We start from the raw sequence: 25,193 nt of genomic DNA on the forward strand, positions 1-25,193 counted from the left end.
GGTTAAAAAATAAATAAAGAAATTGTAACTTTTCGATGATGAGTTCCTGTGATATTAAAATTTAAGAAATTATGTTAGTGATTTGAAACATGTTAAAAGTTATTATATATGTTTTTTTTTTTTAGAAATAAGTTTTTTTCTTTAATGCTGGAATTGATTAAGAGATAAGTTCATGTTTCTTACTACAAACTTTACCTGTCATGATTATCATTTAATTGATTTTTTTTCTCTTCATTTTTTATTCCACGGACTCTCACTATAATTAGATTTTTAAATAAATATCACTAACTTTCATACTAAAAAAATATGAAAATTTATAATTTTATGTATAAATTTCATTATTTTTAGTGTGATTAAGCTTCCAATAGTTAACAAAGTTGGTAATTTTATTACGAGGAATCAAGATAAGATAATAAAAATTTAAAAAGATCAATGTTAAAAATAAATTATTAAAAGATCTTAAATTGATTTTTTTAGAGAAATAAAGCTATAATGTTTTTAGAGAAAAAAAAACTTCAAAACTAATTTAAAATGATGTCAAGTGTCTTTTTTTAATTTTTAATTATTATTTTATCATATCTTAAAAATAAATGACATCAAACTAAACTTTCTTGTAATTTTTTTTACTCCAATGATAATGTATAAGATAATTTAAAATTTTTAAATTGAATGCTCAATATTACAGAGAATTTGTTGAAATTATCCCATCTAATCAACATCCCTGTTTTCTCCATTTTGTTGTCAACCTACTTTGAATCCTCAACGTACGTGTACAAAAAGACCAACAAAATAGCTTTAGTAGTTCCTTGTTAACTAAGGCCAAAGAGATTAATCATTCCATCCCTTTCATCTACGTCTACAAATTAAAGATATTTTTTAAGAGTATCTCCACTTAAAAAATCTTCGACAATACTAATCTAACTTACGAGCCGAGTTACTCCACTTCTACACCAACTCTTTACCAAGACGTAAACAAAACTTTCATATCAAATATGGTGCCATATATTTATATACTTCTTCTCAAAATTTCAATCCTTCATTTAATTCATCCCAGCCATAGAGATAGAGGGTATTAGATTTCAACATAGAAGAGCTAGAGACTATTAAGAGTCAAAGAGTATGGCGCAGTTTACATTAACTGGTGGCTTTGTTGCCAAAATGGAGACAAGTTATTTATATTTAATTAATAATAACTCTAAATTTAAAGTTGTAAATATATAATTAAAGAATACTTGTTAAAAAATGAGATTAACAAGAGAAAGAAGTGGTGGTTTAGATTGTGATTCAAATTTCAAAAAGACAGAGAGTCACTAACAATAAATCTAGAGAGTCACTAACAATAAATCTAGTATTCTGATAAAAAAAATTTGAAAAAGAATATGAGAAACGGAAAGGGACTTCACAGCAGCTTCACTAGAAAGAGAGAAATTCATTCTTCTCCCTTGTCATTGTGAGTGTATATATAAGAAATTTTCAATGAAACCTATGCAATGATACTCTATTATTAGTGTAATGTTATGTGGATGAAATGGAAATACATGTAACGACCCAAATTTTAAGGTCATTAGAAGATTAAATTTTCGGGTTATAAATTTTACAAAATAAATTCATGGATATTTACTAGAAATATTTACGAAGCTAGTAGTGTAGTTAATTAGACTTTGGTTAAGTGAATTAGCTTGAATTAAGGTTAATTTAGTGAAAAGACTAGATTGAATATAGTGTAAAGTTTAATTGTAGAATAGAGAAAATTCAAAGGATTAAATTAGCAATTAGGCCATAAGGTGACAAATGTATGATAAAAATAAATAAAATGTGTAAAAATATAAATGGTACACATGTAATTAACATGTGTATTTTACTTATATTGTAAGAAAATAATAATAATGATTAAAGTATATTATAATAATATAATATAATAAAGCAATTAAATAAAATAAAAGAAACAAATAAAAGAATGAATGAAAAACGAAACAGAGCAGGGAAAGAAAGAAAGAAAAAGGGAAAGAAAAATTTAGGGTTTTGGAGTTTCAAGCTTGATTGGTAAGACAATTTGATTCTTTTTTCTTGTAATTTTGATGTCTATGAAATTCTAGGAAAGAATACTACTTGAGTTATGTTGGAATTTAAAAAGTTATTAAATTTTTAGATGTTGATTAAGTTGAATAAATGAAAGAATTAAGTGTTAATTTGATGGAAATCCAAGTTAGAAGTGGGAAAAGGATTAAATTGTGAAAGAAAATATAAGTCTTGCAATAATAAGGATTGAATTGAGAAGATGTTATAATTAGTGTTTTATGCTGAAATTTAAGAGTTGGGATAGCTTAAAATGATAATTGAATGAAAATATAGGGTTTATTTTGAAGAAAAAGAATGGTTATGGTGGAAGGACTAATTTGGAATTTTAGTAAAAGTTACATGGAAATTAAAGAATGTGTGTTAAATAATATATACTGATAATTTTAAATATTAAATTTTATATAGCCAAAGTAGCACCGGAAACATTATCGAAAAAGAGAAAGGAGAAAGTGAACGAGGATATGAGTAAATTCGAGAAATTTGGTTTGTATTTCTATAAATTATGCTTAATGTTTTAATACAATGTAATTGTTATTTTTTAGTTAGAATTTATATGAATAATATGATGAAAACTGTTACTACTATTGTATTGGAATTGAATTACATGTGAATTATTATGGAAAAATATGGAAATGAAGTAAAATTAAATTAAGAATGGAAATTTGAAAATTGGAAGTTGACTAAAAACCCTATTAACAATGTCGGGCTATTCAGATATAGTTGGTATTCCATAGGATCAGTGGAGTTAGGGATATTCTGACTCTGTGTCGATGAGATACTTTATGTGTCGCTAGACTGTGACTGTTCCGGATTCGTTCCGAAGAGGTACTCTGTACCTAACTATGACTGTGGCTGTTTCAGATCTGTTCCGAAAAGGTACTATGTATACCATGACTGATACTGTTACCCTTATAGTGTATTCCAGCTTCAGCCGATGAAACACTATAACAGCTTAATTTTCAGTGGTGTCAGAACAGTGATTCGAGATCACTAAATCCGACAAATGAGTAGGAAATATTATTAATTTAGTGAGTATAAGTTAAATGTGAAGTTAGGAAAATTTTTGAAATAGTGAATAGTGTACTAAAAATAAATATTAAAATAATTAAAATCGAAAACAAGGTATCAAGAACTCGAGAATTTTAAATGGAGCCATAAATATTTTTATAAATATTTATGGAGTGTTAATAAGTTAGTATTAAAGTTTCGTCAAGAAATTTTAAAGTTCTGATAGTTAAATGAACAAAAAGGACTAAATTGTATCAAATACAAAATTGTGGGAAATGATTAAATAGCTTAAATGATAAAAGAAAGAGGATTTAAAAGGCAAATAGACCCAAGGTCTCTTTGGGCTGGACGGCAAGGGCATGAAATCAGCAAGAAAATAAGGAGAATTAAGGGTAAAATTGGAAAATTGCAAATTTACTCAATAAAGCTAGGACTAAAGTGGAATTATCTAGATTTCTCTTTATTTTTCTACATTCTCATCAGAAAAAATGCCATGGAAGAGTTCCCTTAAGCTGGTTTTTCATATTTTTACTTCAAGTAAGTTCAATTCTTGATTATTTCTTAAAATTTCTGTGTTTTTGTGACTTTTACAACTACATCCACTTGTTGAATTCATTAGTTTTTGATTCTATGAAAGAAATTGAAAGTTTTTATGAATATGTGTTGGAAGTATATGATGATTTGGCATGGAATTAGAGTTTTAAATTGTTTATATGCTGATTTTATTGAAAGAATTGAATAGAAAGTTAATGTTTGGGACATAATTGTAAAAGAGTTTAAAGTTAGAGTTTTATGTGGAAATTCTGAATTTCAATAGTTAAGAAATAACTTATAATGTCTAGTAAAAGTATTAATTGAAAAAAATTATCTTAATTGAGGGGTTAATTGAGCAAGGACTGAATTGTATGAATTGTAAAATTTGGGGCAAAATGGAAATCAACATTTTGCACTAAAACTGTTTTGGACAGCAGCAGTAGTTTAAATTTGAAAAATCACCAAAAATTGTCCAAATAGAATTAGAGGATGAATAAAATATGAAATTAAAGCTTGTTAAGTCTAGTTTCTTATAGAAGAAATGATGTAAGCAATGGAATTGTAAATCATGAGATATGATAAATTTTGTGAGACAAAGTCAGAATGATTTCGGGTTCCCCTATTCTAATTTTGTAAAATCATAAAAAATTGGATAAAAATAATTAGGGGCTTAAATTTATATTTTTAGAATCCTGAATGAGTTTATTTTCAATAGAAACAAACGGGAATATCATTCGAATCCTGTACGAGGAGATAATTAATTTTTAGTGAAGAAGGGTAAAAACTATTAGACATCAGAATAGGGGAGACTTCAATGAATAAACTGTATTAATTGGCCCAACCAAAAATTATGAAATTTTTATGGTAAGAAGATATGTGAGTCTAGTTTTAGGGAAAATTAGCGGATCTTAATTTGGAGTTCCGTAGCTTCAGATATAAATAATTTAGTGACAATGACACGGGTGGATAGCTTGAATATTCACATAAGTAATTAGTGAAAATTATGGATAAGGTTACTTACAAGTGTGTTATTTATACCAAGGATGTGGATGGAGAGGAGGAGGAGGAAAAATATATGAATGACTCATGTATAAATTGATTACATGCCCGATTATAATCGATAAGTGTTGGATTAGAAATGAAATAATGTTTTATTTGGAATATTTATTATAAAATTATGATTATCGTTATAATACAAAAATTGAACTTGTGAGTTTATATGGCTAAATTTTAGTGATTATTTGTTAATTTTATGAATTTCATGGTGTGTTATTTCATATGTATTGATGATAAAATCGTGAATAATGTAAAAGCATGAAAATTGAATAAATAATCAAATTGAGCATTTCAGTTTAGTGACAAGATGAATTGAAGGAAAAGACCATGGTTAGACCATGGCAACAAGTGATAAGTGAGAGCTTCGGCTACACTTATCTGATCAAGGACAAATGAAAGTGATAAGTAATAGCTTCGGCTACACTTATCTGATCAAGGACAAGTGAAAGTGATAAGTGATAGCTTCGGCTACACTTATCTGATCAAGGACAAATGACAAGTGAAAAGTGGTAGCTTCAGCTACCTGATCAGTGAAAAGTGGTAGCTTCTGCTACCTGATCAGTGAAAAATGGTAGCTCCGGCTACCTGATCAGTGAAAAGTGGTAGCTCCGGCTACCTAATCAGTGAAAAATGGTAGCTCCGGCTACCTGATCAGTGAATAGTGGTAGCTTCGGCTACAAGTGCCAAGTGATTTTCGTATAAGACCATATCTGGGATATGGCATCGGTGTGATATATGCTACTGTATAAGACCATATCTGGGATATGGCATCAGTGAGATATGTGATTCGTGTAAGACCATAGCTGGGCTATGGCATCGATATATGAATATGTGTAAGACCATAGCTGGGCTATGGCATCATTATGTGAAGATGTGTAAGACCATAGTTGAACTATGCCATCGAGAAAACAAAGTACTCCATTCCGTAAGACGTTCACTAATTTGACAAAGTTTGGTAAGTGTTACATGGAATTATGTGATACAAGGAAGTACGAGTTGATAAGATATGAGTATAGAACTTGGTTGATAAATGAATTCATTTGTGATTATATAATTGTTCATCTTGAATGTACTGTCCATCTGTATTGATAATTCAAATGTTTTAATGAATAAAGTTCCGACATGGAACAAATTGAACACGAGACAAATAATTATGAAATTGAACTCGGAATTCATGAAAATGATGGTTATTGATATATGGAGACATGAGACATTGATATATGAATATGGAAAATGTTTGATAAATGTGTTTATTCATAATTATAGAATTATATACCTCATGTGTACTATTTGCATAAAGATGATATTTCAAATACTTTGGTTATTTAAGCTTAAATATGAAATAGTATGAAATCAAGATAAGTTGTTACGAAAATATATTTAGATTACAGAGATATGGCTGATATATGTTGTATGATTACATAACGTGAAATTATGTATATATATGAGAAATTTAATGAGAATTGAGCCCATACACCTTTCTTGTTATTTATATGAAGTATACGACTGACAAGGGTGATGAAGTTATAAACAGAGAGTTAGACGGGTTAAAAACACGAGCGTGTAACTCTCCAAAGTGTGAAAATTTTTTAAGTGTTGCAAAAGTTTCATATGTTTACGGTTTGGTCCCGAACCACCCTGAATGTATGTTTTGGGCCCCGTAGGCCCATATAAGGGACGTTAAACATATATGTGAAAATTTTTAATTTAGAAGAAATTTTATGGCTGATTTTTACATGATTGATCATATTAAGTTTGGTAATGCCTCGTACCCTATTCTAGGCTCGAAATACGGGTAGAGGGTGTTACAAACACTGTATTATATCCCTGGTGTGTGGGTTGGATTTAGATCCGCGTATCCGTTCAGGTCCGAGTTATGTTAATAGGGGTAATTGAAAATACTAAAGACAAAGGCTGACTGCTATTGATTATGTGACTGTGACAGTTATACAAGTATTGAGAGATATTGAATGATATGAAAAGTATAAAAAGAATTGCTTAAATACATTTAAGAGTTATAAGTTAAAGGTAAGTGATGAAGCTAATAAGATTATGAAGTAAAAAGTTATGTTAAAATGTATATACATAGCTTATTATTGTTTTAAGCATTAGTTTATAGAAATACCACTGAGTGTATACTCAGCGTACGGTTTGTTTCCGCACGCAGGCTAGGTACGAAAGAAAGCTAAGGACTCAGCATCCAAGTCGATCCCAGGCTCAAAATGGTGAATACTTTTCTTTTGGTAAAATGGCATGTACCTAGGTTGTTAATGTGTTATTTTGTATATGATAGTGCATAAACATGAAAGTTATTGAAGCATGGTATGAAATATGCATATTTTGGAAGTTAAACTTACATGAGTTTGACTAGTATGTTAATGTGGTACATAATTCTTAATATGTATTTAATGGAATGAATGAATATTTGCTAAGTTTGAATGGCATAATGAATGATATTTGATTTAAGAACTATTAATATATGCTTAGGTATGGAATAGATGTGTTTAGCATGTGAAAATAGCTTAGAAATAGTAAAAAATCATGTTTTCACACAGCCAAGTCACATGGGCGTGTGCCCAGGCCGTGTGAACAAGTCAGAATCTAAATGAATCTGCCCATGGCCTAGCCCCACGGCTATGTTGAGCCCCACGGGCAGGCCACACGGGCATGTTCCAAGCCACACGGGTGTGTGCCCCTATCTTCAAGGAAAAATTTTCAAAGTTGCCGGTTTAGTCCCAGATCACTTCTAAAACATATATTGGGCCCCGTAGGCCCATATTAGGGACTTTATGATGAAATTTGTTGAATATTGATTTGGAATGTAAAGTTTATAACTCAGTTTTGTATAAACGTTAGTGTATAAGTCCGGTAATACCTCGTAGCCCTATTCCGGTAACGGCTTGGGGTTAGGGGGTGTTACATTTAGTGGTATCAGAGTTAACCAGGTTTAGCTGATTCTAGGATTAACTCGAGCATAAAATAGAGTCTAGAGGTACATGCCATTATTATGTTAACTTTGAGTTGGGATTGGATGCTGATTTATATACTGATAAATTAGCTATGTTTTATAGTGAATAAAAGATGTCTGATGAAAGTATCGAGGGTACCGATCAAGAAATGTACAGTAGAGATGAACTATATGATGTAAATGAATCTGAATCTGCAACCCCAAGTGTAAATCTGGTAGGTAACCAACCACCGAAAACTGGAAGGGATAATACAAAAGTATTTAGAATAATTGTCGAAGCTCTTCAAAGAGCGGTAGGAAGTATGCCTGCTACTACTTCTACCCCTGCTACCCGAAGAGCCCCTATTAAGGAACTGCAAAAGTTTGGAGCTATAGAATTTTTGGGATCAAAGGGAACTAATTCAACAACAACTGAAAATTGGTTAGAGACTACCAAGAGAATTTTGAAGCAATTAGAATGCATGCCTAGGAAAGTTTGGTATGTGTTGTTTCTCTATTACAAGAGGAGGCTTATATATGGTGGGAATTAGTGATTCAGAATATACCAGAAGAACATGTAAACTGGGAATTCTTTCAACGAGAATTTCAGAAAAAGTATTTAGGAGAGACATATATGGAAGACCGGAAACAGGAGTTTTTGATGCTTAAACAGAGAGATATGTCCGTAGTGGATTATGAACGGGAATTTCTGAGACTGAGCAGATATGCAACTGAATTTGTACCGACTGAAGCTGACAGATGCAAGCGATTTTTAAGAGGACTGCGAGATGAATTTCAACTGCAATTGATGCCTCTACGGATTATAGAGTTTGCAGATCTAGTAGAAAGAGCTAAAATAATTGAGCAAGTACTGGGGAAGAGTAAAAAGTATGAAACTGTCCGTTCAGCTGAAAAACGTCGTGGAACTGCTAGTTCAAATCAGCAATTCAAACGATCGAGGGAATCTCGCGGTGTTGGAAGATTTAGTTCAAGATCAGAAAGAGGAAACAGAAGCCGAAAAAGACAAACTATTGTATCTACTGGTAGTATTAGAAACCCAGCTCAGAACACTAAAATTCAAGAATGTGAGTATTGTGGAAACATACATAGAGAAGAATGTAGAAGGTTAACTGGGGGTTGTTTCCGATGTGGATCTACTGATCATTTTGTTAAGGATTGCCCGAAAACTGGTAAGGCAACACCAATGGTATCGCAAAGATCTGAATCTGCTTCTAGAGGTCGAGGATCTGGCCAAAGTGGTCCAGTTGCTAAAGGATGTATTAGAACAACTAGTGAAAATACTACCTAACAATCTGAAGTAAGAGCTCCGGCCCAAGCATATGTTGTAAGAACTCGAGACGAGGGGGATGCTCATGATGTAGTGACATGTATATTCTTATTACATTCAGAACCTGTATATACTTTAATAGATCCAGGATCGTCGTATTCCTATGTTAATACAAAACTAGTTGAGATGGGAAATTTAAAATTTGAATTGTCTAGAATAACGATAGAAGTGTCTAGTCCATTGGGACAAACTGTGTTAGTAAATCAAATATGTCGAAGATGTTCGTTAATGATTCAGGATAGAATCTTTTCTGTTGATCTGCTGATTATGCCATTCGGAGATTTTGACATTATACTGGGTATGGACTGGTTGTCAGAACATGGATTAATTTTGGACTGTTATAAAAAGAAATTTACTGTTCAAAATGAAGATGGAAAACAAATTGAAGTAAATGGTATAAGGACTCGTAGTTCAGCTCGAATCATTTCTACAGTTAAAGCTAGTAAGCTTCTTTACCAAGGATGTGTTGTTTTCTTAGCATATGTTATTAACTCCGATTCAGTAGAGAGTCAGTGCAGTAAAATTCGGACTGTATGTGAATTTCTTGATGTGTTTCCTGAAGAATTGCCTGGATTACCTTCTGATCGTGAAGTTGAATTTGCGATTGAAGTATACCCGGGTACAGATCTAGTGTCAATACCTCCATATTGAATGTCACCTACTGAGTTGAAGGAGTTGAAGGTACAACTATAAGACTTATTGGACCGAGGGTTTATACGACCTATACGTCACCATGGGGAGCTCCAGTGTTATTCGTTAAAAAGAAAGATGGTTCGATGCAGTTATATATTGATTACCGACAGTTGAACAAGGTGATTGTTAAGAATAAATACCCGTTACCTCGCATTGATGATTTATTTGATCAATTAAAATGAGCTTCTGTATTTTTAAAAATTGATTTGAGTTCGGGATATTATCACCTGAAGGTAAAGAAGAGTGATGTACCGAAGACAGCATTCCGTATACGGTATGGATATTATGAATTTTTGGTGATACCATTTGGGTTAACAAATGCTCCGGCTGCTTTTATGGATCTTATGAATCGGATTTTTCAACCGTATTTGGATCAGTTCGTAATGGTTTTTATTGATGACATCTTGGTATACTCGAAGTCTGAATTTGAACATGAACAACATCTCTGAATTATTTTGCAAATATTGCGAGAGAAATAATTATATAGGAAATTAAGTAAGTGTGAATTTTGGTTAACGGAGGTTATATTCCTTGTTCATGTAGTATCAGTAGATGGGATAAGAGTAGGTGCAAAGAAAATTGAAGCCATACTTCAGTGAAAAGTTCCCAGAAATATGTCAGAGGTACGTAGTTTCCTTGGTTTGGCCGGATATTATCGAAGGTTTGTGAACAGATTTTCAAAAATAGCTTTACTGATGACAAAGTTACTGCAAAAGAATGTTCCGTTTGTTTGGAGTAAGCAGTGTCAGAAAAGTTTTGAAACGTTGAAGCAAATGTTGACAGAGGCACCAGTATTGACTTTACCAGAGTCGGGAAAACATTTCGTTGTGTACAGTGATGCTTCTTTAAATGGTCTCGGGTGTGTACTGATGCAAAACGGAAAGGTAATTGCTTATGCTTCACGACAACTGAAACCCCATGAACGTAATTATCCAACTCATAATCTGGAATTAGCAGCGGTGATTTTTACTCTAAAGATTTGAAGACATTATCTATATGATGAGAAATGCTATATCTACACTGATCATAAAAGTCTCAAGTATCTTCTGGCACAGAAAGAATTGAATTTGAGACAGCGTCGATGGATAGAACTTTTAAAAGATTTATGATTGTGTTATTGATTGTCATCCGGGTAAAGCTAATGTGGTAGCTGACGCATTAAGTAGGAAGGCTGCAATTGAGTTGAGAGCAATGTTTGCACAACTCAATATTATTGATGATGGAAGTATTTTGGCTGAATTAAGAGTAAAACCAGTAATGTTTGATCAAATCAAAACAACAAAGTTAGAAGATGAAAAGTTAATGAAGAAGAGGGAAACGGTACAGAACGGTACAACAGAGAATTTTAGCATTGATGAGTGTTGACACCATTTTTTGGATGAAAACGGGGTCAACTTGGGTTTTGAAAAATGAAACGGGAGTCGCCACCAATCCTTTTTTATAAGGTGTGATTGGATCACCTCGAAAAGTGGTGGTTTTTAATAAAAGGTTTGATTTTATTAAAACAACAAGTTTGGTCCACGAAATTCAGAAAAACGGGTTCGGGAGTCGGTTACGCACGAGGAAGGATTAGCACCCTCGATACGCCCAAAATTGGTACCTAGTTGATTATTTAATGTCTTAATGTCGAAGATTGAAAACTTTAAAGAAATTTAAAATACGATCCTTAAAAAAAACTCGAATGGCATGGGTTTAAATTCAATAGGATATTTGGCAATTTGGTTAAACGAGAAATCGAAACCAGTACCTTAGGGCACGTTCCTCGAATTTCCAAACGCAAAACATTGCCTTATTTTGAAATTTTTGAAAGGATATTTAGCTATTTGGTTGAATGAGAAAAATCTATACCCAGTACCTTAGGGCATGTTTTCTCGAATTTCCAAACGCTAAATATTGCCTCAATCGAAAATGTTTTCCCCCTTTTTTTGAAATATGGCATTTATATGCATAATAGAATTATAAATATGATATTGAGCACAAAATAATATGCGTAAAGAATGAAATAAATAAATAAATAATCAATCATCGATATACAAGTAAATAAAAAAACTAAAACATTTTAAAGAATAAACATATGAATAAATAAATAAATGAACATTGAAATTAACAAATAATAACAAAAAGATTGATCCAAATTATAAAATATATATATAAAATATTCATGCGCATATAAGGAAAACATTTCTATATGTGTATAATTATAAAAAATATGAAAACATATATATGTATAAGTATGATTTAAAGCTATTAAATATAAAAGCTTGTATAGGTATATACATACATGTATGTATGCGTGTATAAAAAGGATAAAAGAAGATATATTAGTATATATGTATTCGTAAGAGAAATATATACGGACCTATATGTATATATATATAAATTATAAAGTATAAAACATACATATAAATGGGTACAAGTGTATAAATTAAAAAAGTGTATATAATAAAAATAGTAATAAAAGATAACAAATATAATAATAATAGTTAGTTTAATAATAAGAGTCTTAAAAAGAAATTAAATTAAGCAATAAACAAAATATAGGATGAAATCGAGAGCAAAATGAAATTACAGGGTAAAACTACAATAAAACAAACAAGAAAGACCAAAATGGAAATGCGCGCAAATATCAGGGACCAATAGAGTAATAAAACCCTTATAAGGACACGTGTATATTGCTCAGTGCGCCAAAGGGTTGGGGACAAAATCGAAAGACAGGCGAAAGTTCAGGGCCGAATTAAAAAGGACAATAATATTGAACAAAAGGAATTAATTTAAAATCAAATAAATACAGAAGGACCAAAGTTGCAAATAGACCCTCAGGTATGGAAACACGCGGACCTTCCTCGGGTCGGGTCGGGTCGACCTGATCCATGCCAAAACGACGCCGTTTTTTGACTATTGCTGCTAGCCAAAACGACGCCGTACCAGAAGGCTATATAAGCCTAAAAATCTTTAAAAAAAATCATTTTTCTTCTTTCTTAAAAAAAACAGAGAATCTCTCTATTCTTCTCCTCTCCTCCGGCCAAGGGGTCAGTTGTGGACCACCGTGCCGGTCGCCGATTATCGGCGCCAGCGCCGCCGTGAGCGGCGGTCGGAAGTCGAAAAGTCAGTCTTTTAAAACCCCATTTCGAAAACCTTTCAAAAATCAAATCCTTAAAGCCCTAAGGCCGAGAGAGGGAATCTCAAAAATGAAACGCCTTCCTCGTCCGTTCTCAACGACTCGGACTCCGGCGACGCTACAACCGCGACGATTCAGGTAAGTTTCGTTTATTAACCTTTAGACTTATATTAACCGTAAAAGAAAAGAAAAGCAAAACCGAATGGAATCGAAGAGGAAAAAAGACTAAAAATATCACCTTTCAACTGATTTCTTTTTATTTCTTTGATCTTTTTCTTAAAAAATCAGAACCCCCCCTTTTACATTGAAAATGAATGGCTCTTTATAGCCGATTATACAAAGTCCTATTGTTGTTTTGTTACTGTTTGCTGCGTTTCTGTTTCTATTGCTGCTTCCGTCATGTTTGCAGGTGTTCAAGGAGGTGATGGGAGCAGGTGGAGGAGAGATGGCGATGGGACGTGCGGCTGACAGAGAGCAGCGGCAAGTGGGATACTAGGGTTTCAGTTTCTGAAACCCTAGTCTGATGTGGGCTTGGCTGTTGGGCCAGGGTGCTGGGCCTTTTATTTCTTTCTTGGGCCCGGGCAAATGGGCCTGCAACAATGAGCATAATTGTTTGAGATATCAGAATCGACTTTGTATTCCAACTACTTCAGAGTTGAAAGAGTCAATACTTCGAGAAGCACATGACAGTTCTTTTGCATTACATCCTGGTGGAACGAAGATGTATCGTGATTTACGGGAACTGTATTGGTGGCCAGGTATGAAGAAAAATATAGTGGAATATGTGGCTAAATGTTTGACTTGTCAACGAGTAAAGGCAGAACATCAAGTTCCAACAGGGTTGCTTCAGTCTATTAATATTCCTGAATGGAAATGAGATTGCATCACGATGGATTTTGTAACCGGGTTACCACTGTCAACAAGTAAGAAAAATGCTATTTGGGTGATTGTTGATCGGCTTACAAAGTCAACTCATTTTATAGCAGTCAGAACAGATTGGTCACTTCAAAGGTTGGTAGAAACTTATATTCGGGAAATTGTAAGGTTACATGGTATTCCTGTATCGGTAATTTCTGACCGGGATCCACGATTTACATCGAGGTTTTGGAAACAGTTGCATGAGTCTCTCGGTACTCGACTTCATTTTAGTATAGCCTTTCATCCACAAACTGATGGACAGTCAGAACGAGTTATTCAGATTTTGAGAAGACATGCTCCGAGCTTGTATCATAGATTTTGAATCAGGTTCAAAACGTTATTTACTGTTAGCTAAGTTTATGTATAACAATAGTTTCCAATCAAGTATTCAAATGGCACCGTATGAAGCTTTGTATGGTCGGAGATGTCGATTACCAGTATGTTGGACGGAATTGAATTAAAGAAAAGTGATTGGTCCAGAGTTGATCCAAGAGATAGAAAATATTGTTAAAAAGATTCGAGAAAGATTGAAGGCAGCTTTTGATAGGCAGAAATCATATGCAAATATGAAACGACGGGATATTGAGTACTCAGTTGGAGACAAAGTGTTTCTTAAAGTTTCTCCTTAGAAGAAAATTTTAGGATTTGGTCGAAAAGGTAAATTGAGTCCGCGATACATTGGACCGTATGAGGTTATAGAAAGAATTGGACCAGTGGCATATCGTTTAGCTATACCTTCTGAATTACAGAAAATTCATGATTTTTCCATGTTTCTATGTTAAGAAGATACCGGTCAGACCCATCTCATGTGATTTCAACTGAAGATATAGAGATTCGACCAGATTTGCATATAAAGAAGAAACGGTTAAAATACTGGCACATGAGGTAAAGGAATTACGTAATAAACGAGTTCCCTTAGTAAAAGTGTTATGGAGAAGTCACAATATTAAAGAAGCAACATGGGAACCGGAAGACACAATGAGATCACAGTAGCCCTATCTCTTTATAGGTAAATTTCGAGGACGAAATTTATTAAGGGGGGAGAAATGCAACGACCCAAATTTTAAAGTCATTGGAAAATTAAATTTTCGGGTTATAAATTCTGCAAAATAAATTCGTAAATATTTACTAGAAATATTTACGAAGCTAGTAGTGTAGTTAATTAGACTTTGGTTAAGTGAATTAGCTTGAATTAAGGTTAATTTAGTGAAAGTACTAGAAATGAAGTAAAATATGGAAAAATATGGAAATGAAGTAAAATTAAATTAAGAATGGAAATTTGAAAATTGGAAGTTGACTGAAAACCCTATTAACAATGTCGGGCTATTCGGATATAGTTGGCATGCCATAGGATCAGTGGAGTTAGGGATATTCCGACTCTGTGTCGATGAGACACTTTGTGTGTCGCTAGACTGTGACCATTCCGGATTCGTTCCGAAGAGGTACTCTGTACCTAACTATGATTGTGATTGTTTCGGATCTGTTCCGAAAAGGTACTATATGTACCATGACTGATACCGTTACCCTTATGGTGTATTCTGGCTTCAGCCGATGAAACACTGTATTATATCCCTGGTGTGTGGGTTGGATTTAGATCCGCGTATCCATTCAGGTCCGAGTTATGTTAATAGGGGTAATTGAAAGTACTAAAGACAAAAACTGACTGCTATTGATTATGTGACTGTGACGGTTATATAAGTATTGAAAGATATTGAATGATATGAAAAGTATAAAAAGAATTGCTTAAATACATTTAAGAGTTATAAGTTAAAGGTAAGTGATGAAGCTAATAAGATTATGAAGTAAAAAGTTATGTTACAATGTATATACATAGCTTATTATTGTTTGAAGCATTAGTTTATAGAAATACCACTGAGTGTATACTCAGTGTAAGGTTTGTTTCCGTGCACAGGCTAGGTACGAAAGAAAGCTAATGACTCAGCATCCAAGTCGATCCCAGACTCAAAGTGGTGAATACTTTTCTTTTGGTAAAATGGCATGTACCTAGCTTGTTAAGGTGTTATTTTGTATATGATAGTGTATAAACATGAAAGTTATTGAAGCATGGTATGAAATATGCATATTTTGGAAGTTAAACTTACATGAGTTTGACTAGTATGTTAATGTGGTACATAATTCTTAAGAGGTATTTAAGGGAATGAATGAATATTTTCTAAGTTTGAATGGCATAATGAATGATATTTGATTTAAGAACTATTAGTATATGTTTGGGCATGAAATAAATGTGTTTAACATGTGAAAATAGCTTAGAAATAGTCAAAAATCATGTTTTCTGTAACATCTCTAACCCGTTTATCGCTAGAATTGGGTTACGAGATATTACCGAACCGAATACTTATTCAAAAATTTTCATGCATCTGCTTCTATCATCTTCATTTCATTACGTTTATCTTATAACAACCATATCATACGATTTTATATTATGTTCAGACATAACCAGACGACCCATTATGCTATCTCAAATTAAATACTAAGATCAAATACAATAGCCAAATTACAATTAATCACCTATATAAATGTGTCAAAATCGAACTACCCCAAAAAACACATAATCAATATTTCTTCGCATTTTCAACACTCAAACATATGTATAGATTTATATATATATATAATTCATTAATAGCATTACACATTATAACCAAGACGACTTATACCATGATTAAACATAACCAAATTCAAACTTAGTATTTAAGCCATATTCACATGGCTGGAAGTATACATATCAAAGTTCAAACAAAATACATATTAGCCTATACATGCCGAAATGTTCATTTAGATCAATTAAGAAGAGGGTACCAAAATGTTGCAAGCTGGTGTGATGACTTCGACAATGATTCCAAGCACGCAAAATGGGTCAAGGAAATCTAAATAGAAGACAAGCAAACACACCAAATGAGTATTCAACTCAGTAAGTCATAAGCAATATAATACAGGCCATTAACATGAGATCATAAGAGAAATAATGTAAGATCAACTATTTCAGCCATACTGATCTATGCTACAATTAACTAGATTATCGATCCAACCACAAGCCAAATATTGCTATCCGATCGACTATTAAACAACTAAATGGTTTAAATCCTTTTTTTTTCAAAGTATGAAACAATGATGAACTAGATGTATCCATGCATATACGTTTCATGTCTCAACTTCGATATTTCAGGTAATAGCTCTAGCACTTTATTTTTTCCCTATACTTCTTATATCATCAACCGATTTCGCTCACCTAGTGCTAAACAAATTCGCACACATAGTGCCATGCTACACCGCACACATAGTGCCTTGAAGATTCACTCATGTATTGACATCCAAATCAGCACACATAGTGCCATTCAATTCTGCACACATAGTGCCATTCAAATCTGCACACTTAGTGCCAATGTTGACCTATTATAATAAGACAATTTACTTAATTCAATTGGCATATATGGGCACAATTATAAATATGTATATCACTCTAAAAGAATACCTAACAAAAGAAATTCTCTCATCATACGCTAGAGTCATTTATGTATAAATTAATCAACCTTAGAAATGCTTATGGACTTACCTTGTGTTGGATAAAACGGTTCCAAATCGGCTACTCGATGCTCCTCGCTTTGCCCTTGCTTGATTCCCCTCCTTTAAGTTCTTGAGCTTGATCAAATAAATTAACTAGTTTAACCGCCTTGCTAGTTATTTGTATCCAAATTTTAATGATTTTATATCATAAGGAACACATGGTAATATTTGATCTTTCTACCTTATGCTTTTGAGTTATTCGGCTAATAACCACATAATATCACATTACTATCAATAATCCAATCAATATTTTAATTATACATACATATATAACACACATATATATATTTGTATATACGGCAACCACCCTTGCTAATTACTCACATATATAGTCTAATAATTTTCATTACATTTTACAACCGTAATTGTTCAAGACATTAAAACTTCAACAAATATTCATCTATTACCTCAAGGCCGGATGCATCATCACTTCCAAACATAACATTATCTCAAATATGTTTACATTCAAATATATATATATAATCATGAATCAAACTCAACTTATAAGCTAACATCACTCATTTAGTCGATTATATACAATCAAAGATAATATCACAAATGTGTATACCTATATAGCCGAATGTGCAAGATTAAATTCAACATCACCTATATACTTAATTAGATGGCCGAATATACAATATCAAATATAATATCATTTTTAATTCATTTAAAATCTATCAAGCTCATATTCTTCTAATTTCATGAGTTCAACATCTTAATGCCCATTGTAATTACTCAAATAATTTCAAATACATCAATTAAGTCACTCAAACTATTTTGATTTAAAATCGGCAAACACACATATATCAAGCTATTTTAACCAAATTCTACTTATCACTTAAACTAAAATATGCACTTAAACTTATTATGTTTTCATTATGCCTTTCACTCTCAAAACATAAAAATATCAGTCTATTTCCTTCTTCCATGTCTCGGTCATCTACTCATATTACCACATAACATGGATTTTGCACTTTCTTATCCATCATGATTCATTCGGCTTTAACATTGACCCATTTCTCATAAAAATGAAATAACAAATAAAATGAACATTCCATTTTACCCCATATGGCCGAATGCACCAATTGTTACCCAACTAATAATTCAAGAAATTCAACCTCATAATAACCTCTACTTATTTAATATAACATGAAAACAACCTCTACTCCTATCTCTTGATATACGGCTTAGTGCCCAAACCTCCATAAAAGTTTGATTTTCTTGACATTGCTAAAATGTATTTAACAATTAGCTTAACATATATTAACAAAAGTTTAAACAACATTTCAAAACTTACCTCTAACTAGCAAAAAGGGTTGCCGAATTGCCTTAGTATAAATTTCCCTATCTCTTCCATTTTGATTCGGTTTTGGGAGATGAAAAAGAAGATGAACACTTTCTCTCCCTTCCATTTCTTCTTTTATTATTTCAATTTATTTAGAATATTTTAATCATTTGCTAACAAAATATTATAATTAATTAGACTAAGTGGAGGGGCATCATTACTTGGCCGGCCACTTATTGTAATTTGGGCATATTGACATGCAAATCCAAGCTTTCACATTTTGTAATTTTTTTGATCCTTACAAATTTACCTATCATATTTTTCTAAGTCTCTCAACTAAATCCTTTCAAGCAAAATTCACATTCCTAAGATAAAATTAAAACATCAAATTTTTATACAAGCACTAACACACATAAAAGATATGCAAATAAAATTTTAAATAAATTTTATGACTCGATTTTGTGGTCCCGAAACCACATTCCGACTAGGGTCAAATTAGGGTTGTCACATTTTCACACGGCGAAGTCACATGGGCGTTTGCCCAGGCCGTGTGAATAAGTCAGAATCTAAATAAATCTGCCCATGGCCTAGCCCCACGGTCATGTTGAGCCCCACGGGCAGGCCACACAGGCATGTTCCAGACCACACGGGCGTGTGCCCCTATCTTTAAGGAAAAATTTCCAAAGTTGCCGGTTTAGTCCCAGATAACTTCTAAAACATATATTGGGTCCCGTAGGCCCATATTAGGGACTTTATGATGAAATTTGTTGAATATTGATTTGGAATATAAAGTTTATGACTCGGTTTTGTATAAACGTTAGTGTATAAATCCGGTAATACCTCGTAGCCCTATTCTGATAACGGCTTAGGGTTAGGGGGTGTTACAATACACATGTGTAGCAATTGTTCCCTTTAATCAAAAGCAAGGTTACAAAGTGATATTTTATAAGACAAAAATATTCACAAGATCTCTGTATCATTATGTATTGGTAGTTTAAACGGTAAAATAAAATTCGTAACATAAGCGTAGATTTCAAATGTTGTATCTTTGTAAAAACTTACAAATGTTTATGTAAATTTTTAATAATTTATTATTATTTAAGAATTCATTCCCACGTCAGCAACTTTTACTAACCATAAATGCTCCACCTCTCATCCACAACTAATATGCATAGATTTACTATACTCGTATATATACATATACGGTATCACTAATGACAGCCAACGATATGAGCAAATTATAAGCACCAATAGTATGTATACTGCCAAGCTTCAATGATATATACCAAAATAAAAAGAAAATGGCGAGGCATGCACATAATAAAATTGATAACAGCTGGCGAGGCTTGTCATGAAAATGTATAATAAATTTGATTTGCCCAAATGTTTTTTTATATAGAAAAATGGTGAGTTGCTTACCGATTCACAATTATGAAGAGTGACTAATTTGTATTGGCGAAGTCTGTATAGCTCGCCAAGTTAAGAAGAAATACATATCTCTTGTCACACCGTGGTTAAAATTTTGAGAAATGTTTTCCACCAAAATAAAAATAAAAATTTGAGAAGTGTACCAGCTTTTTTTGAGGGTTTCAAGAGTCATTTCAACTAATTTTAAAGATGGCAATTGGTCCACGTTTTCCGTACTAATTATTAACCGAAGAAATTAAAGGGAAAAAAATGGTGATTTAGACTATAATTCAACTTTTAAGATGGTAGAGAGCCATTAACTGTAGATTTAGTATTATGATAAAAAGATCTTAGAAGAAAATAATGAGAAATGAAAAGATATATCACGGGGCTTGCGAAAAAAAGATTCTATGGTAAATAAACAATTTAATTAAATGCAAATTCACATTATTTTACCTAAAAAAGTCGTAATTATATTTTTAAAATTGATCTTTGGAAGATTATATTATATAAAAAATTATATGAATCAATATCATAAGTTAATCTAACATAAGTTAAATTGATGGAATTAAATTTACATATATAAATTTAAAATTATTTATATATTGTTTCTATAAAAACTATCGATTAATTGTTTTTTTATCCATAATATTATTGATTTTATTTAATTAATCGAAACGCGCTTTGAGTAGTTGGAGAATGTCGTCTCTTAATGGATCATAAAAACAAAAACAAAAAGTGTCGTCAGTTATATCGGCGTCGTTTTCTCCCAAGCGCGCCAACTCCGCGGCCCTTACATACACTCCCGAGCAAATTCCTTCGTCAATACAAAAAATCTTCAAATTAACGATTCAGCTCTGAAAATTTCCTTGTATGGAATCTCAATTCGAGACGGCCTCGCAACCTGATCCTACCACTGACGCTCACACCTTCCTCGAATTCAACACCCAAGCCGAGTCCGAGTTCGAGTATACGGACATCCCACGCAACCCTATTTGTTCTTTGCCGACACCCTCCGGTGCCACCACAGCCGACTGCCACTTAGACGCTGTTGCCTCCTCTTCTCCTTTTAGCGCTTTCAAAGGCGCTAGCCGTGGCGTAATGAGTAATGACAAGAGTAATAGCAACGGTATTAGCAATAATGAGGCCATGGTTGATGCTTTAGTGACGGGGATTAGTAGATTGTTTTTTTAGGAGACCGTTGGCGATGAGAATGGCGATTATGAGTATGGAAATGGGGGTTTTTTCGGGCATGCTGTCGGTATTGCCGAGTTTCAAACCCGGTTTGCGTGGTCCGCTGTAATGTTCCTTCGTGTAGAAAATGGTTTCTTAACTCAAGAGGGAATACATCAGGCTCGCATATTGTTAATCATCTCGTGAGTTCTCTCCTCTGTATTCTTTAGTGATTCTTTTAACATGTCGACTAAGTTAATAAACTTTACTTTGAGATGCATTTGCATGTCATAGATTTAAGTTGAAATATGGACTGCATGGAGTAGACAGAGGGAGCGTTGGTTAGGAATGGTGCTTTTGTTTTAAGGGGTGAGACCTTGGGATTTTTGAACGGTTAGGTTTTCCTTCCAAGTTAGTCTATGTTGTATTGTAGTATTAAACTAGGTAATTGTGCTAGGAGTTTTGACTCAATAATGAATGCAAACTTCTTGATCAGATATTTCAGTTATGCTTGTACTGGTTCATGAAATGGTAGCATCATTGGGTGCTTCTCCTTCATCTTATTCCGAGATTAAGATAACAGAGCTTCATTTGAATGAATCGAAGCCAACTTTTGTCCTTCATTTCTTTTGAGCTTGTTAGGAAGCCGTTACAGTAAGTATTATCCCTTTCTGATATTGGTACTTAGAGAAAATCTTGCTCATAAATCATAATGGAATTGGAAGTCAAACATTCCTCTAATATCGACTAGGTTGCATTTTTTAAGTGGACAGAAAAAAGTTGTTTGCTGGTTGGTTCAGTCTAGGGATAATAATTCTTCGAGAAAATTGGTTTAACAGAATTGGGTCTAAATTGGATGTTTGCCACTAAGTTTTCACAATCAACAATCTCTTCTGAAAGGTTCTTTCTTGTTGCATGTAGACATGGTATTACTCTGTTTGAAAAGTTCCAATTTAGTTGCGTACTTGCCATGATTCATTGCACATCTGTTTGTACGCTGAAACCACTAGTGCATCTGAATTGATTATAGTATGGGGTTTGTCTTTGGATATTGTTAATTACTGAGTCCATTTTTTGTTTTTTTTAGGTGCAAACTAAACACAAGGAAGAACCTTTCTTTTTCTTCCTTCCCCATTAAATGATGCCTCTCATTTGCATTCATTGCTAGTTGTAGTTTTCTAGCCTTATAAGTTGATTATGTAAGTTATCCTCTTCTCTAACCTAATTTCAGCATCAACAAATTAATTTGATTTCCACAAGTGGATGGCTGTTGTCTCCTTCAGGTTTCACATTTGTTGGAAAGGAGAACAATGGATTTGCTACATAATGCAATGGTATGAATGAAGTTAGAACAAATTATGTGCAACTGCTGCTAGAAGCTAACAACTGTTAGAAAATTGCACTCCTGTTCTTATTTCTTCGAAGGTGTAGCTTATGATGCATTGGTTTATATGCTGGGAAACTATGAATAAATATGTTTGAGATTTTACTTGTATTTATCTGTAAATTGATGTATTTACTAATGTGTTTTTCTGAAGGTTGTAAAACTTTGTGCAAAATCCGAAGAAGCTATTAGTTCTCCTATTGAACATTTGACCCTGTATTATCAGGTTTGCGGTGTCTTATTCTGCTATCTACATCTATTGTTGTTCTGTATTTGTTGTTCATATTCACAAGAACTTCACAAAAACTAAATGCAGGTACGACATTTTGACACACTTGAGAAGAGTGAACTTCACAAGTTACAGCAATCGAAAGATGAACAAGGTTGGGATATGCCCTTTGTCAGCAATGACAAACAATTAATTAAATGGATTTTTTCCAATGAAAATCTTAACAGATAGTGCTTCCCGAGTGTAGAGGGTTCTTTTGGTAAGGTGAGGAGACGTTACAATCTAGCAAAACGAGATGTCATAGAGAGATGGTGAAGAGGAAGATCGGAGTAGACTTTGGAAAACAAGTGCAGTAGCAGGTGGTGCAAGGGCTGAGAAAGATAGAGAGCTACCGTGGTGCTTATGATTGTAGAAAGAGTTGCAGAGAGAATCTTAGGGTGTTAAGTTTTTCAGAAGATCAAAAAGTCCCCCTAAATGAGACGTCTTTTAGACCTTGAAAAAGGAAGTTAAAAGGGAAACAGTTATGGAAAGGAAGTGGGCTTGAATGTGCTAAAATGGTGGGTAGTGGGATTGGAAGTGGTTACTTGATTGTGAGAAAATGGAAGGTAACTTAAATAGATAAGGGTTATAATGAGGGTTAATGAGAGTTGCACTCAAAGTATCTAGCAACGATTGTTCATTAATGAAATAAAGAGGAAGTACTTGCATTCCCAAAGAAAGGTTAAGAAGAGACTCTTCACAATTTCTGTATATAAGCCTCCAAGCCGTACTTTCCAGGACATTCTAAAAGCGGAATAATCTAGCAATCCTACCAACCTTCTAAGGTTATTCCCAAAAAGTCGTTCCCAATATGATATTGTTCCCAACATAGAGTTGTTCATGATGGTAGTCATTTCACAACATGGAGTTGTTCCGAAAAGGTGCTCTTGCGGTGAACTATATTTACGGAACTACTATTTATAGAACAGTTAGTAACAAAAAAAACAAGCATCTACACTGAGACTTCACCTCTTGCCTGAAATTGAAAATTCCAACTTCCCCTCAAATTTATCAAATGATACAACGGCTTGTTATTGTGACCTTAAATTTACAGGTGAGTAATCAAGCAGTGATGAGAAAAAGTACAAAGCACTGAAACGTGAAACAGAGAGGGAAATATCTCAAAGTGCTGATGTCATTTGTTGCACTTGTGTCGGAGCTGGAGATCCTAGGTTCCACCATTAGATACGTGATATTCTATGATCAGATCAGTGAAAAACTATAAGTACATTGTATTGCCCATCTTTTTTCCTTCAAGTAACTAATTAATGAGTCTGCTCAGGCAACGGAGCCTGTGTATCTCATTCCTTTGGTTCTTGGAGCGAAGCAGGTAATGGACCGACAAATACCTGCTTGGTAGTTTATTGATTGGGGAGAGCATTACAAGATAAGGTATTGTCGAAGTAGGCCATTTACCCGACACACGGGATGAATCCCATTATAGATATAGAGCAGCAGTTACAAAGTGCAAACTTTTGTACAGCTGGGGAAAATGACTCCCTCCCTTTCACCCCTTCCTCACATGTAATTAATACCCTTCAGACTTGATGCTAGATATAATCGAATGAGGTGTCTAATAATCAAGTCCTAGATTCAAATTAGCACTGCCAATGGCTCATATCAATCGAGTCACTGGGCATGTCAACGTCGTTTTTGTAAAAAGGAAAAGCTCTGCCCACTCTTCCCATGGCCCCAAGCAGGAACGGCATTCATATTTCGTCATATGCTTGGACATCTGGGACCCATCTACTCCACAACATAAAAAACGGTTTGAACTGTTTTTCAATGCTCCCCGAGGTGTAAAACTAAAACACCCCGGCTTTTATCTTAAATTTCAGTTTTACCCTTGCATTTCTCTGCCTTTAGGCTTTATCACGGTGGCAGTGTCTTTTTGGCGGGGGATTTCATTCGTAACATCACAATCAATCAGGTAGAAAACAGGTTGCAGTTCATGAGGTACAGTCAGAGGAACATGTCCTGTCCCTTGTTTCCTCCCCTAACAACAACATTCATGAAATGATAACAACTGCAACCAAGAAAACAAACATCGTACACAAAAGCGACAATCTCCCATGCTGCCAGCTCAGCCCCGCAACTGATAAAATAAAAGACCCAAAATCAGGCATAATATAATAGTGGTGATCCTCATCCACCAATCAAACAAGTTAGAGAACCCCATTCAGTCAGTCGGTAATGATTAATTTAATGTTTATCCATTTGTAAAATTTTTATGTTTTTTTCTTTCATTACTTGAAATAAATTGAGTTAGATAGAATCTTTAAATGAGAATAATTTTTTTCAATATTATTTTTTATCCATAATATTTAAACCCAAGACTTCACCTCCTTATATTTTCCTTTTTGGAACCTCAAATATCAAACTCCTTACTAATG

The 25,193-nt window shown here is 33.4% G+C and overlaps 1 protein-coding gene across 7 annotated transcripts; it reads left to right on the top strand.

Moving 5' to 3' along the window:
* Positions 1–20,713: 20,713 nt before the first annotated feature.
* On the top strand, positions 20,714–25,193 carry LOC107943051 (regulator of nonsense transcripts 1 homolog). 7 transcript variants are annotated; one of them, XM_041083413.1, is made up of 5 exons: positions 20,714–21,351; positions 22,236–22,482; positions 22,687–22,758; positions 22,849–22,915; positions 23,009–25,131. In XM_041083413.1, exons 2-5 carry the CDS (start codon positions 22,459–22,461, stop codon positions 23,074–23,076), a joined length of 231 nt encoding a protein of 76 aa, XP_040939347.1. In that variant the 5' UTR covers positions 20,714–21,351; positions 22,236–22,458; the 3' UTR covers positions 23,077–25,131. The 7 variants fall into 7 exon arrangements, 1 of the variants encoding a protein (XP_040939347.1); XR_005906490.1 differs by having other exon boundaries at positions 22,236–22,347; positions 22,432–22,482; positions 22,687–25,132; XR_005906488.1 differs by having other exon boundaries at positions 22,236–22,573; positions 22,849–25,131.

The sequence above is a fragment of the Gossypium hirsutum genome, chromosome A12, assembly GCF_007990345.1.
Source record: "Gossypium hirsutum isolate 1008001.06 chromosome A12, Gossypium_hirsutum_v2.1, whole genome shotgun sequence".
Taxonomy (NCBI): Eukaryota; Viridiplantae; Streptophyta; class Magnoliopsida; order Malvales; family Malvaceae; genus Gossypium; species Gossypium hirsutum.